Source organism: Cyanistes caeruleus, chromosome 15 (genome assembly GCF_971803275.1).
Source record: "Cyanistes caeruleus chromosome 15, bCyaCae1.hap1.1, whole genome shotgun sequence".
NCBI classification, from domain to species: Eukaryota; Metazoa; Chordata; class Aves; order Passeriformes; family Paridae; genus Cyanistes; species Cyanistes caeruleus.
The window spans coordinates 10,455,183-10,469,714 of NC_141715.1; the positions used below are offsets into that span (position 1 = coordinate 10,455,183).

At 39.4% G+C, this 14,532-nt stretch overlaps 1 protein-coding gene across 26 annotated transcripts in view; it reads right to left on the minus strand.

Annotated features, from left to right (window-relative positions):
- Positions 1-14,532, minus strand: part of RAPGEF6 (Rap guanine nucleotide exchange factor 6) — a 123,113-nt gene that overhangs the window by 74,200 nt on the left and 34,381 nt on the right. For all 26 annotated transcript variants that reach the window (XR_015276679.1, XR_015276681.1, XR_015276680.1 and 23 more), the window contains 2 exons: positions 6,701-6,770; positions 1,871-2,014 (listed from right to left, as the gene is read on the minus strand). Coding sequence is in view for 22 of the 26 variants with exons in the window: in XM_086851612.1 (XP_086707738.1) it covers positions 1,871-2,014; positions 6,701-6,770 (214 nt within the window). In the remaining 4 variants the exon portion in view is untranslated. The remainder of the gene's footprint in view (positions 1-1,870; positions 2,015-6,700; positions 6,771-14,532) is intronic.

Here is a 14,532-nt window from a genome sequence, read left to right on the forward strand (position 1 = left end):
ACTCGGAGTGTGACATTTTCCAATTAGGGCCTTACAGTCTACAAAGCAAGGATTAGTATTTCAGTTCAGACTGCTGAAAACCCAGAATCTTGGAGATTTGGTAGCAGAGAGGTGTTTGTTTAGTCTTTGCTACTCAGCACTCATCCAGGAAAATACCTAGTGTTGCAGGACTCATATATTCCTAATTAACAGACATAAAAGCAGATTTAGGAATGTGCTGTTGATTTAAGAAGTTTATACAATTTTCTATCAAATGCCTCATGTATGTGTATATATTTCCCCCCTGCCAAATCTGAGGAAGCCATCAGGTTTGCAACAAGCAACTACAGGCACAGGTGCTCTGTATTGCTGGTAACAATGAAATAAATCAACACGAAGAAAAATAAACCAACTTGAAGAAAAATCTTAGTGAGGACATCATCTGTAGACAAACCACAGTCCTGTGAGTGTACCACACTGACTCCTCGTAGCAATAACTGACAGCCTCTGAAATCACTCAAGAAGCCGTGAAACTTGTTCTTTCTCACCACAAAGATGCCAAGTCCCTTCTCACGCAGCCCTCCAGGCAAGCTGCATAGGTAGCAACAGCATCAGCTGTTCCTGGGATTCTCCTACTCTTAGCAATGAAACCTGAGAATTATTATCTGTGTGCTTATTCACTGTCACAAACACCAAAGAGACAGAGATAGATTGTGTCATACACAGATTGGAATTTAATTCCTAATAAAGCTTTAGGAACATGAGAGTCCAGAGTGTGAGGGTCCAACTTCTCATTTCTTCAATAACTAATTTAATATCTTACTAATGATAAAATCCAGCATCTGTGACAGTTCTAGAAATGAGATGGCAGAGGATGTTAAACTTCAAGCAGCATATTTTCTTCCAGTCACAGACACAGCAATGCTGTGCAGGACCTAAAATCACCACCTGCAACCCAACTGCTACCAACATGCAGAAAAAAACATCAGTTTACATAAATTGTAAGCTCATGTCTGACTGCACACATCAGGTGTTTTGAAGCCTATCAACTAAGAATGTATCTCCTTTGGGGAGATGAAAAGGAAGATGGGGAGAAAAGGGGGAGAAGTAGTTTTTTTTCTCTTCTGAGCATGAATACTATTCCAGGCTTGCAATTCAATGCTAGTACTGGTTTTGACCTTTGATTTCCAAAGCAGATCGAGTTATCCAAAACAATTCTTTTCAATTAAATTATTTGTCTAGATCACATATATCCTGTCACCAAGCAGGAAGTTTGAAAAATAATGGTGAAGAAAAACTTCCATATATGCTTTGCAGCCCTGAAACCACAGAGGTACGTGCCTTCCCACAGTGCAGAGTTTATAGTCTCTGCTGCTATTTAAGACTAGCAGATGAGTTGCTATTCTTTTTGATGCTCAAACGACCACTACACTGTTTTTAAGCACGTAAACATAACCAAGTACAAGAGCATTAATGCTGTGTTGACCTGCATTTGCAACAACTCATCTCTAAACCGCAGTTCAACTTTATTAAGGAAAAAAAAAATGAACCCACCAATTCCTACATCTTACCAAAAGAACTCCAGGTAAAACCAACAGAAACTGATGAAAGACCATTTCTCTGTCCAATGAGCATGTTAAGATTTATTCATAGTGCTCAGCTGAAGATCCCTAAACCCAAAAAAACCCATCTTTTCCAATTACTACCTTCACTTCCACCTACGGTGCTCCAATGCAAACCACTTCACTGCCCCTCAACACGAAAAAAGTGTTCTCAAAAATGGCAAGCATGGACTATTTCACTTCACCAGTTTTGTCTCCAAAAGAACATTCCAGCCAGCCATGCAGACATCACAGTGCCAAGGAGATGGGCCAAGGGAGAGCAAACTCACCAACATGTAGCTGCTGGAATCCACATTGTCCGTGATGGTCTGACGCTCACCCCTCAGGTTGATCTTCCTATACCTGCGACGGGACTGCCGGAGTGGGACTTCTCTTTGCAAGATGTTTTCCTCATTGTCTTTAGAGTTCTCCACCTGAAACACATGTTCAGGCTCCTGGTTAAACATCCAGTTTTTCCATAGCACTGACAGCTGATGGAGCCGTATGAAGTTCATGTGGAAGGAACAAACATAAGTTCAGGGCAGCTAAACTTCTCTGAAGAAAACAAGCGTGGTAGTTTCGGAGAACCAGTGCTGCAGATCTCAGAAGTGCCTTATTACAATGAGCCAGAGGCCACAGTTTCCTTCCGGGAAATAGCATATTTTAAAAAAAAGTAAAAAAGGCACACATCTCCTCTAAACAATGTCACTCATCAGTAGAAAGCCTTCTGCACCCACGTATCATGAAGGAGTTACAGGCACTGCTCATTTCAAGTTTATCTTCAACATAGGAATTACCATTTTTTGTGTATTTACAATCTGGCAGAAATATTGAATTATATCCTATTTTTAGTAGTGTAATTTTTAAAAGTGTAATTTATTTTTAGCACCCATCATAGCTAAACAACTTTAAATATTCCAGCTTTTTATAAATGGCTACTTCACCTAGGTCACACTGCCTTTTAATCGCTTGCAGTGGATTATAGAGAAATGGCTGGAACTTGATTCATATCTTGATGTTAAATACTATTTCTGACTAAGCATTAAAGATTAGGTAAATTTATCTTGTTAGTAAAAGCCAACTTGAAACCTTTTATCTCAATAGCTACAATTCTTTTTTTCCTGTAAAAAGCAGTCTCATCCTTTCCCATTTCCTTTTGATGTTTTGGAAAAATACATCCCAGCAGGAAACAGGGCAGACATGCATGCAAATAGGCTGCAGCAGGCAATGTATTTACTACACAGAAGTTTCTACTGTCTTCAATGGCTTATATTTAATTTTTTTTTCTCTAAATTTCACTGGAAAATCCTAAACATTAAGACTATACTACAGGAACAGAAGAACCTCTGTATGATCTTACACAGCTCTCACTTCACATAATCAGGTAAATTATCTTAAAATCCAAAAGATACAAAGAAATGAAACCCAGAAAGACTTAACAGACAGAAACAGGAAAGTAACCAAACTACACCATCACAAAAGCATGATCACATGTAGCTTCCACATCACTTTTTCCTAACACCTACAGTCTGTCTAAGGTCAAAGGAAGGTGCAAGCAGCTGAGCTTGTCTTGTGGGTTATTCTTGATTCCATAGACAAATCATATATTAGTAACATGGGTTAAAGATACAAGAGTTAGAAAAGTTAGAAAAGGAGAATGAAGCTCACATCATAATATTGTCAAAAAAAGAAATCAGAAAAGCTGAATTCCTCCACAGACTGCTTCCCATTATTCCATTTTCAATACAGTATCATAGAATTGTTAAGGTTGGAAAAGGACTCAAAAGATCATTGTGTCCAACCATGGCCCTAAGCCCTGCCAGGCCCACCACTAAACCATATCCCCAAATGTCACATCTACAAGTCCATGAAATCCTTCCAGGGATGGTGACTCCACCACTGCCCTGGGCAGCCTGTGCTAGGACTTGACCCTTTCTATGAAGAAAATTTCCCTAATATCCAATCTAAACCTCCCTTGGCGCAACTTGAGGCCATTTCCTCTTGTTCTATCCTTTCTTACCTGGGAGAAGAGGCTGATCTCCACCTGGCTACAACCTCCTGTCAGGGAGTTGTAGAGAGTGATGAGGTTCCCTTTTCTCCAGGCTGAGCACCCCCAGCTCCCTCAGCTGCTCCTCATCAGGAGAACAGGAGATTTGTGCTCTTGCGCCAAGAAGTCTGGAACAGCACATTAACTGGCCATATCCCAATCAAAAGGTGTTCTTTATTAATTTCAAACACTGGCAGCAGCAGGATGCTCCCACACAACCAGCTTCACCCAGGCACTGGCTGCCACACAGAAATCAAGGAGAACCATAGGATTGCCCTGTTTCACTCTAGCTGAAACCAGCAATGAAATATTTTCTACCTGCAAATGTCACACTGCTCTTCTGAAATCGAATGCTTAGATCTGAACAAGAAAATAAAAGCACCAAGGAACAACAATAATGACACTTCAATACACCAAGATATGCTGCAATTCTGGGCCATCTTCTTAAATGATAAATGGGGAAATTATTAATTCAATACTCAACCTCCAAAAATATGAGTTATAATGCCCATTCACACACTAACTGTTATTCTCATTAACTTGACCACATACTATGGCCTTTAAAATGGGTCTGTACCCAGAGGATTCCCACTACAAAACTGATTTACATTCTAAAATGACGGGAGAGAAGGAAACACTCAAAAAAATCTGTCACCAGCAAGAAATGATAGAGTTCTTTAACTCCATTAAAGTAGCTAACTAAGACTTTTCCTTGAAGAGAAATATTCATTATGTATTAGTAATGTTATAATTAGTATGTTATAAATTAAGAACTAGAGAAAATAAAAGATTTAAGATAAATTAATAAGAGTTAATCAGGGAACTGAAACTCAAGTATACTTTGTGTCTGTGAAGATCATTAGTAAGGTGCATGTCACCACACTGATGCTTTTTTCTCACACTATTTGAAGTGCTTGCTAGAAAATACAGCTAATAGTACCTTTAGCTACATTTACCTGTAAAATATGATCATAAATATAATGAGGCAACTACTCTGCACTTTTAATTCTCTGGTTTTCCTACTGGAAAATTATACTGAAGTTCTAGAGAAGGATGTAAGATATTTTCAAGTGTCTTTCACTGGTGTTTAATCACAATTACAGACAATTCAAGAGATTTAGAACAGAGCCAACAGCTGCCTGGGCTGTGCCTTTGTCTCCAGGAACACCCAGCAGTGTGTGAGGCTGCTGACATAGCCAATGCTGGCTTCCCCAGCTACTGTGATACTGTGTTCCCGTGAAAACACATCACAGTTGTGCCTACTCAAGTCACACATGCAACACTGGTTTCCTGAATAAATATTTCAATAGGGTCAGTTTCTCTCTGGAAGCGCACATTGCACAGAAGCTCCTCTTTTACTTCTATCTTCATTAATTTTTTTAATTGCAATGGTGATATGACCAAAGAAGGATGTAGGTATTTCTTAAGATTTCCTTTGCCCATTAAATATTTTTCATGTAAACTTACAAATGCACTTGCAGTGAGTCAAGCCACCAGCCAGACCAGACTGGTCTAGTCTTTCACTAGACCAGGCTGTTCCAAGCCCCATCCAACCTTGTCTTGAACACCTCCAGGCATGGGGCAGCCACAGCCTCTCTGGACCACCTGTGCCAGGGCCTCCCCATCCTTACAGAAAGAGCTTTTCCCCAATACCTAGTAATAGATATGACAGGCTGAGTGTTTGTCACTGCTGTAGGAGCACTGAGGTGCAGGACTCAGCTCAGCCCAGGCACAGCACTCAGGCACACAGTATACCAGATGCTCAGTCCAGCACACCAGATCCTTGGCAGCTGCAATTAAAAAGTAAAAATGCAAAGCAGCAAATGCAAACCAGAGGGCCTGGGGCACTCCCATGACATGACGGTACACATTGCCACCCAAATAGTCCCGTGGCATTCCTTCAGGCATAAATCTTCCCCCCAGAATTCCAGCTTTGCAAAGAGACTGGACAATTTGGAATATAACAAATTAACTGTTTCACTCCAGAGCATGAAGACAGGTTTCCTGCACTTTTAACCTGCATTACATGGCAGACCGCAGCATACATGCTGCAGCACAGAGCACATTACTAATGCTATCAGAGCCCACCAGCAGTCAGACTGACACTGCACAGAGCAAAACTGCACAAAGGACAGCAAGTGGACAAGGACACTGCTGACATCCCAGCTGGTAATGCACTATGAGAAACAAGTATTTTGTGAAAGCTGAATATTTACATGCTCAGTAAGAGACACTGTCAAATATTAGTTTTAATATTATTGTATTCTAGATCTAGGCACCTAAATCAATAGCAGTCTGGAGACTGGATTCTGATTAACAGACAGGTGGGTTGTGAGCACAACAGCTTTGTTTCAGCTCCATTAAAAAACATCTAAAGTGGAAGTTGGAACAGATCTGCCTGTGTCCCCAGGCACACTGCTGGGATACAACATCAGTCTTCACAATGGAAAAGCAATCCTAATATTCCAGCTGCTCACAGCATGTGTACAACAACCTGGGAAGGACAAAGCTGCACTCTCCAAGCACATATATATGCATCTATATATGCACTTGGCAGTGTATCAGTAAGCATTCTCAAGAAGCAGAAGGAATCCTGGACATTAAGGATGGTGACAAGTCTTACCCTTCAAGCTTGGCTCTCATGTTCCTTCTACCTACAAGCCTTCACACTATGTGGCATTGCAAAGGCTTGGAGGAAGAACATTTTTCCACCCAGACATGACCAGTAAAAGCCATGAAATGGGGAATGGGGGCGTAAATAAAATATTCAAGATAGAAAGCTGACATAGCCTGGCTCAGGAATGCTCAGCTCAGCCATGACTGGTAGGCTTTTGAAACTCAAGTAAGCATAATTTTAGAAAGAATGACCTAATCATCATCATCATTTACCCATCTAGATTAAATTTACATAGCTACTGCTGTTACAAGAGCAGCCATAGGTATAATTGAAATCAAGGCAATTTTACTGCAATTTCATAGAATACTCTACAATAAGCTTTCTGCTGTAAAATAGAAAGAATTTGCTGAAACCAGCAATAGATTTAAATATACATATGAAAAAAATCTGTCTTACCACAATCATTTCTGAAGGTTCCAAAATGATACATTCGCATCCTCGCTTTCCTCCAGACTGCTTGCCAAAACTAGAGTGGGATAGAAAAAAAAGCAAATGAAAAGTAGTGAGATGAACAGTCTATTTTACCTTTTCAGTAAGCAAAATCAATTTGCAATGGTCTGTGTTGTTAAAAAAAAAAAAAGAACAAAGAAAAACTGATGAAAACTATTGTATGAAAAATGCTCATTAGATAGTATCATTACCATACAGCACCCCTCATCACAGCCTGCTATATAAAGTTCAAATATAAAGAATGTGTTTTTGTAAAATCATTATTACTTGCAGATACTCAAAACCACACATAATACATTTCAGTTCTGACAAGAAAACCTTAGTAAATTTTAATTAAACAGGCCTTGTAAAAACAAATACACATAAATTCCAAAGACTCCAAAATACAACTCAGCACACAGAGTTTTTAGTGAGAATTTCCTCAACACTACATCACCCCTTCATCCTCCCAGGGAAGGGGAGACAGAGAACCTCTTTTCTATTATTGAGCCTTAACCTGTGACCTCTGTCCTTATGTTGCTACTTGCACCTTCACAAGGAAGGGGTCATGGTGATGGGTTCTGTTTAAGAAGAAGGAAAGAACACAAATGTAACAAAGCATGATGGGCAGTGTAAGACAGCAGCTGAGGAAAGCAGCTAAAAACAACCTGATGTGCTTTAGCTCAACTCTAACAGACTTCCTTCAGGACACTGACCAACAGAGGTGACTTTAGAGAAATCACCTCTGGAGAAAGCACCATGCAACCAGATCTGAGGGTGCTGGAGCTACCAGCAAAAGAGAACTGAGCCAGACACTGCTGGGGGATGTGTGGACCACATCACAGACCAATAACCTCTCAAATCAATCCATTTGTGACTGTAGTGGTACTTGGAATTGAATATATCTGGATTTGCATATTAAGTAAGCTGGTCTTCACTCCTGACCCATTACCCTGAGGTGGGAATGCTTGACCTACTCGCTCCCTGGGCAGGAGGAAAAGTGATTCCACAACCCCAGCACACAAAACTCCTTGATGGGCAGTACAGTGGCTGGATTAGAAGTTCAGTAGTTGTAGCTGACATGCTGCAAACTCAGACTGTTAACATCAATCACATTTTATCACCCCCCAGCAGGTGAGATAACTGAAGAACTGGTTCATGCAAAACAGGGATTAATGAATTAGAACATGAATTAGAAGGAAGTTAAGACAAGAGAGGAGACAAGCCCTTAAAAAGTGTATCAGCTCCATCTGTTTTCACTGAGGTTATGTTTAAAAAGTACATCTAAAACTCCAGCCACACAAGATTTGAGTTACATACACGGTCATCTAAACGGCAAAGATCCACTGAAACCACCACCACTTTATACAGAACATTAAAAAAGACTCATATTTATAAATAACACTCCAAAACTTCTGTGGGATATATGCAAGTACAGGAAAAGAATTTAAGGAACTAAACTGAAGCCAGAAGACTAACTAAACTAAACTAAGCTGAAGAAGGGGAGGTTTTGATTAGATACAAGGAAGAAGTTCTTCCCTGTGAAGGTGGTGAGGCCCTTGTACAGGCTGCCCAGATAAGCTGTGGCTGCCCCACCCTTGGAAGGGCTCAAGGCCAGGTCAGATGGGGCTTGAAACAATTTCACCTAGGGGAAGGTGTCCCTGGCCATGGCAAGGGGTTGGAACCAGGTGAGCTTAAATGTCCTTTCCATCACAAATCATTCTGTGATTCTCTGAAACAGTGAAGTTACTCAAGTGGAGCTTCAGACTATTGAAACAAAGAAATTATCAGTGTAATAAAGTTATGATAAAGAATTACAATTAATAGGAGTATGGCAGCTTCCAATGTCAAGTTTTGATTTTGCTAACCATCTACTGAAGGAAAAGAAAAAAATATTTAAATTACATGACTGCAATATAGCCATAAATGCCATGACAACTAAAACTTTCTCACCCAGACTAGACAAGAACAAGTTTCATATACAAAAACTGGCATTTTCACATACCTATAGTAAGAAACTCAGAGTTCAAAGTTTCATGCCTTCTTTCATGCTTTTTCCACACAGCATGTAATCCAGGCATGAGAGTCTCATGCTTTTGCAACACATAAAAAGAATGGCAAAATTACTCTCACTCTTAAAACAGTTAATTCCGTTCAGAAAATACAGAACTATCATTTTTAATGTCAGCGCCAACATTGAGGTGAACTGAAATCCATGTTAGGATTTCTCCACAAACTAAAAACCAAAGTAAGATCAATTTTGCCATGGGATTACATTCAATTAAAAAAAAAAAAAAAAAGTAATTTTTAATTCTATTCCTTATAGAGGAAACTAAAGACGAAAGTGGGGTTTTTTCAAAACACCAAAATTATAAAGGAATTATGTGCAACTGGAAGTTTCAGGTTCTGCACCTTTTTAAAACCAGAAATAATCATTATCAATTTTATGACAAAACAGATTACTACTATTGCTACATCCCCTGTAGTTACAAAAAAGCACAAATTTCCTGTTGCAGGTTGTTCAACCGAAGTATTTTTGTTGTGTAGCAACATTTTATCAAACTCCTGAAGGTCAAGGAAGAGTTGTGTTTTTTTACATAAACACATTCCTCAAATTCAGCCACTGTCCGGCCTCTTTCTGCTTATGCTGTAGCATTTGCTAATTAAGTAATAACAGTAAACTCTAATGAGGACAAGAACAGTGCTTGGAACAAAGGTCACAGCCTTAGCCCTATCATTTCTCCATGAGGCACTTTACAACAACCAAATACTTGGAAAAGGATCAGGTTCCAAAGACAAAACCCACCCAGCTAATCCTAAAGGATAAACTACTCATATTAACAAGTCAGAAGGTCAAGTTTCATTATTTCTTTGTACACAACATGGATGGTTTATTGATTATTCCACAGCAGAGATCCTTCTGAAGAAGGAGGCCACGTATGATTTTTCCCCAGCCTACTGTGTCTTGAAAATACCAACTTTTAACATTCTTAATTAACATACACAATAATGTTTTAGAAACATGGGTTTTAAATTTCTTAATGACTTATTACATATTTTTCCTCTAGAATACAAATATTTAGCTTCTCTATCAGTTAAGAGGTTTGCTGACATCAACATACTTCACTAATCTGACAATTATAATCAAGGCTTCAGAAGAACATTCATTCCTAAATGTTTGTAAATGGAAAAGGTTCAGCTGAACAAAGATTTGAAAGTGGAGGAGAGAAAATCCACTTGGGAAACAAGAGCCAACTTTGACATGGAACATTCTTCCAAGGAAGAAGTAACATTTCTGTGACACCAAGTTACTTGGAGAAGTCTTTAGCTGGTGATTAAAGACTCACCCAAAGCTGAACCATGCTGTTTCTCAGAAGAGAGAGAGCTCTGGGAAGTACATACATATATACATATATATATATACATACTTAGTCTTTTTGGTTACCCAAGTCAACACCCAACAAGACCATGACCATGGACGTCCTTTCCCAGGGTCAGGTTTGCTTCCTGGAAAGGGCCAGTCCAAGAAGCCCATTTCAGTACTTCTGCTTACCAACCATCACAGCAGCTTCCCCAACCAAAAGCACAAGTCAGAAATGCCACATCCTCCTGATGTCACATGTGCCAAGATGCGTAAGAAAACTGGGGAAGACTCAGGTTCAGAACATTACACGTGCTTTAGTGCTTTAAGCAGAGTGGGGAAAAGAATCTTATTAAAATATTTAACATTGACAGTGTAAGAAAACATAAAACTAATGTAAATTAAGTTCTACTTACAATAAAAAATTGTGAAAAGACATACCACCACTGGTATAGCCATTAAAAAAGTTTTAAATGATCCAACAATTTAATTGGCATTGTTAACACATGTGTGATTTAAATGTCTTAAATTTAATATCATTCTATAGATTGTCACTGCTAGAAGCCTAGAAAAATCAGTATTATAAAACTGCAATACAAGTTTTTTATTTATAATTTTATTTTATGTTCCCGTCACTTAATATTCATCTACTTCACCTGCATCATTAATTTTCACACACTCACACAATGGTCTGCAATGCTGTCATGGGAAAAAATGTCTTCCATATACCAAAAGCAGCTTTGTTTATCCTTGATTTATGGATACCTCATTTACAAGAAACTGTTTTTCTTCTGATTCACTGCTACTCATAATTAAAAATGCTTAAGCAGTTGCATCATCTGAGAAAAGAATGTAAGTTAAACTGGCATGAAATCCCATACCAACAACTAATGGGTGTTCAAGCCATGGGATCAGAGTGGAGCTACCAAAATGTAAAAGTTCAGGACTGCAGATAAGAATTCTCAGGCCAGGCTGGACAGGGCTTGGAGAAACCTGGTCTACTGAAGTGTCCCTGCCCATGGCAGTGGGCTGAAACTAAATGAGCTTTAAGGCCCCCTCCAACCCAAACCAGTCTGTGATTCTGTGACATTCCTTGGTTCATCTGTCCCTTTTCCACTGTGTGATTTGCTCATCTCTCCAGAGTACCTTAGAGGTGCAGGTACCCGAGTATGTGTCTGACTTCACTGATACAGGCAATAGAAGAAAATTAATCACTGGAGGGAGCCTTCTATATCTGAGAATACTCCTATTTTCACTCATGCTCACTCTCCAAAACAGGAAGGTGATAAAACTTCTTTAAGGTACTGGACCTGTTATACCAAACCTTACTTTCATCAAGTAAACCATTTAGAAACACCTCCAACATAACATATTTTGAACATAGCTCTTGAAACAAACACTGCTTTCTGAACACAAATGTTTTGAAAATTCTCATATTCAGCTGTTGTGCAACCTGAGTATTTGGTGATGAAATACATCCAGAATGGCCAAACTGACTAATTTAAGCAATAGCTATCACATTTTACTCAAACATTTCCTGATATCAATACACTCAAGTTATTCAATACTGATAGCTTCTCATTCTTCATTACTCAGAATATCATATATACATTAAAGGTAAAAACACAGCCTGTCCCCAAGAGCTTTCAGCCTACAAACAGATGGAGTCTGAGACTGTCTTATTATTTGTTTCAACACTAATCAGCAAACATCTTCAAATATACAATATTCTACAGTATTTTCAGATATTTCAGACATTAAAGCCATCGAAGGTGGGATGTCAGGCACTTTAAGTACTGTTCTATATTTTCCAGGAGCCACAAAATCGTAACATCAGCCTGTCTGTGTAAACTGGTGTCAATAACACACAGTAGTTACCTGTGACTGTCAATAAAGCTACCTGCAGTTTTACCACAGCAGTACTCAATACTGTACTACATGTAGAATGTAGCCAGGGCCCTGATCTACCAATTTATCAAGATAAGCAAGGGGTTTGCAGATATTCTGTTTTTATGACTATGCCTGTCAGACTGCTTTTAGGTACATAATGAAGAAGATAATTTGCACTTGCCACTGCAAAGTGAACCCCATGACCCCTCTTATGCAGTAACCTGGATGCCCTTCTCCCATGCCAAAAGGTTTTGTACAGAAGGGCACAACTGGGCCTGGAAGAGACAAGATGCTTAAGGAATAAACATGTTTGGCTGGTTTTTTAACAGATCAAAATATGTTTTTGTGCAAGCTGGGGGGGCTACAAGGGCATTTAGTGACAGGACAAGGGGGAATGGTTCTAAGCTGACCTAAGTAGGTTTAGGTGAGATATTAGGAAGAAATATTTACTATAAGGGTGGGGAGGCCCTGGCACAGGCTGCCAGAAAAGCTGTGGCTGCCCCATCCATGGAAGTACTCAAGGCAAGATTGAGGTGGGGCTTGGAGAAACCTGGGATTGTGGTCTACTCATGGCTGAAGGTTGGAATGAGATAAGCTTTAAGGTCCCTTCCAACCAAAACCATTCTGTGATGCTATGAAAACCATCTCATTTTTCCTCTCCTTGCAGAGTACCTCTTGTGCAGAATAGCTGTTCCAGCAAACCCCTGGATATCTACTGCAAAGTTGCTGTGGGTCAGATCCAAGATGAAATGCATTCCATTACCAATGAATGTACCAGACAAGTATACTAATGGCTGGAATAACCACTAATTTTATTAAACACTAATCTAATTACTCTAAAACTGTAATTTTATACTTAAATTTCTTTGCCACTGCTTGGGAAATAACACTGAGGGAAAACCCATAAAGTTGCGTAACAGGCAGTAACAGCCACAGTGACTGTAGACAGAAAAGGATCTGCCATTCCTGCATTGCAGTCATGACACAGAAGTATACTCAACATCAAAATCCTCATAGGAATAACCTGTTTTTCTGAGCATCTCCATGAAGGTCTCAATTTCACTGGATTTGTCTCAGCCCAAGCATTATCTGAAGAATGGGGTTGGTTGGTGGGGAGTTGCCTGAGGCCCACAAGTACATCAGGGGGCATCACAGCAGCTGCTGAGCAGCTCCAAATGTCTCTTATTTGTGAAACGGAACAAGGAGCTGGGAAAAAAGGTGCATCAGCACAGACCAAAAGTTTCAGCAATGCAAGTGGCAGGGTTTATGTGATATATGGTGTGCAAGTCCTGAGCTCTTCAAAGTAACTTCATTAGAAAAATATTATAATACTTAACTCTATCAGAAAATGGTTTAAAGGAAACCAGACACCACGAGATACATGACTGAATGCAAAATACCTGTTTCAATTAATGCTCGGTCATCAAAACCCATTTCTGCATTAGCTCTCAATAATAGCATTTAGCAGGTTTATCTCTTAAGCCTGCTAAAGTTTTAATTGGAAATTATTTTGGAGGCTGTGTAACATGCCTCAATTTGCAGGCTGCAAGCTGAAGATCTCTGTATTAATTACTTTATACTTGAAATATAATGACCCTTTGAGGAAGTCTGTGTCTCACCTACCACTTTCTGTGCAGCTTTCCAGCTATTCCAGGTCATGGGACTAACAAAGTCTTAGTAAAATTGTACTTATAAACAAACCATATGTGACTCCTTCCCATTTCCTTTCTCTTGCACTTTAGTTTAGTAGTAAAAAAAACCAAAAAAACTAAAAAACTTTCTGTGGCACAATCAGCATCCACTGCAGTCCATAAAATTTCTAAATTTCTAAAGGGTTGATGCCGTAAAGAACTATAAACAGACCAAAAGGAAATTATTGCTGCAGGGGAAATACAGACAAGGTTATTTGGCCATATAGTTGACAGGTCTGAACAGTCTTTCTTCATTTTTTGACTTTCTTAGAAGATTAGTCTATATCAAATAAGATGCACCATGTACTCTTGGTCTGCAACATCTTTCCTGCCCCTACTCAACATCAGCAAGCCCAATACAAGGTGCTGCACTTAGGGAGATCAGGACACAGCTTCTCACTAGCATGCTGCCTCTTCTCATCCACACTCCCTTTTCCTTCAGAGTATTTTCATGTCAGCACTAGCTCTGCCAGAAGAATTTAAATCTGAACAACTCTATCTGAATTAATTAGTTTTACAAATACATTCATTCGTAACATTCCCCAGTTGTTGCTTCACTTAATGGCTGTCAGGCACTGCTGCAAGTTACAGCCACCACTTAACAGAAACGTCCAGGGAAAACATCACCTCACCCAGAGCCACAAATGCAATGAATAACCACTGCTTTTATCCTGGGCTGAGTACTGAATCTCTCAGACTTGATAAGCACAGGGATGTAAGCCTGAAACTTCCTTTAAGAGAGGGGAAAAAATAATCCACAACAGTTAGTTGGGAAGAGCTTTCCAGTGTGAAGCAAACATACACTCAGAGTATTGTATTGTGACTGCAATATTTATAGTCACACAGTAAGAAACTTA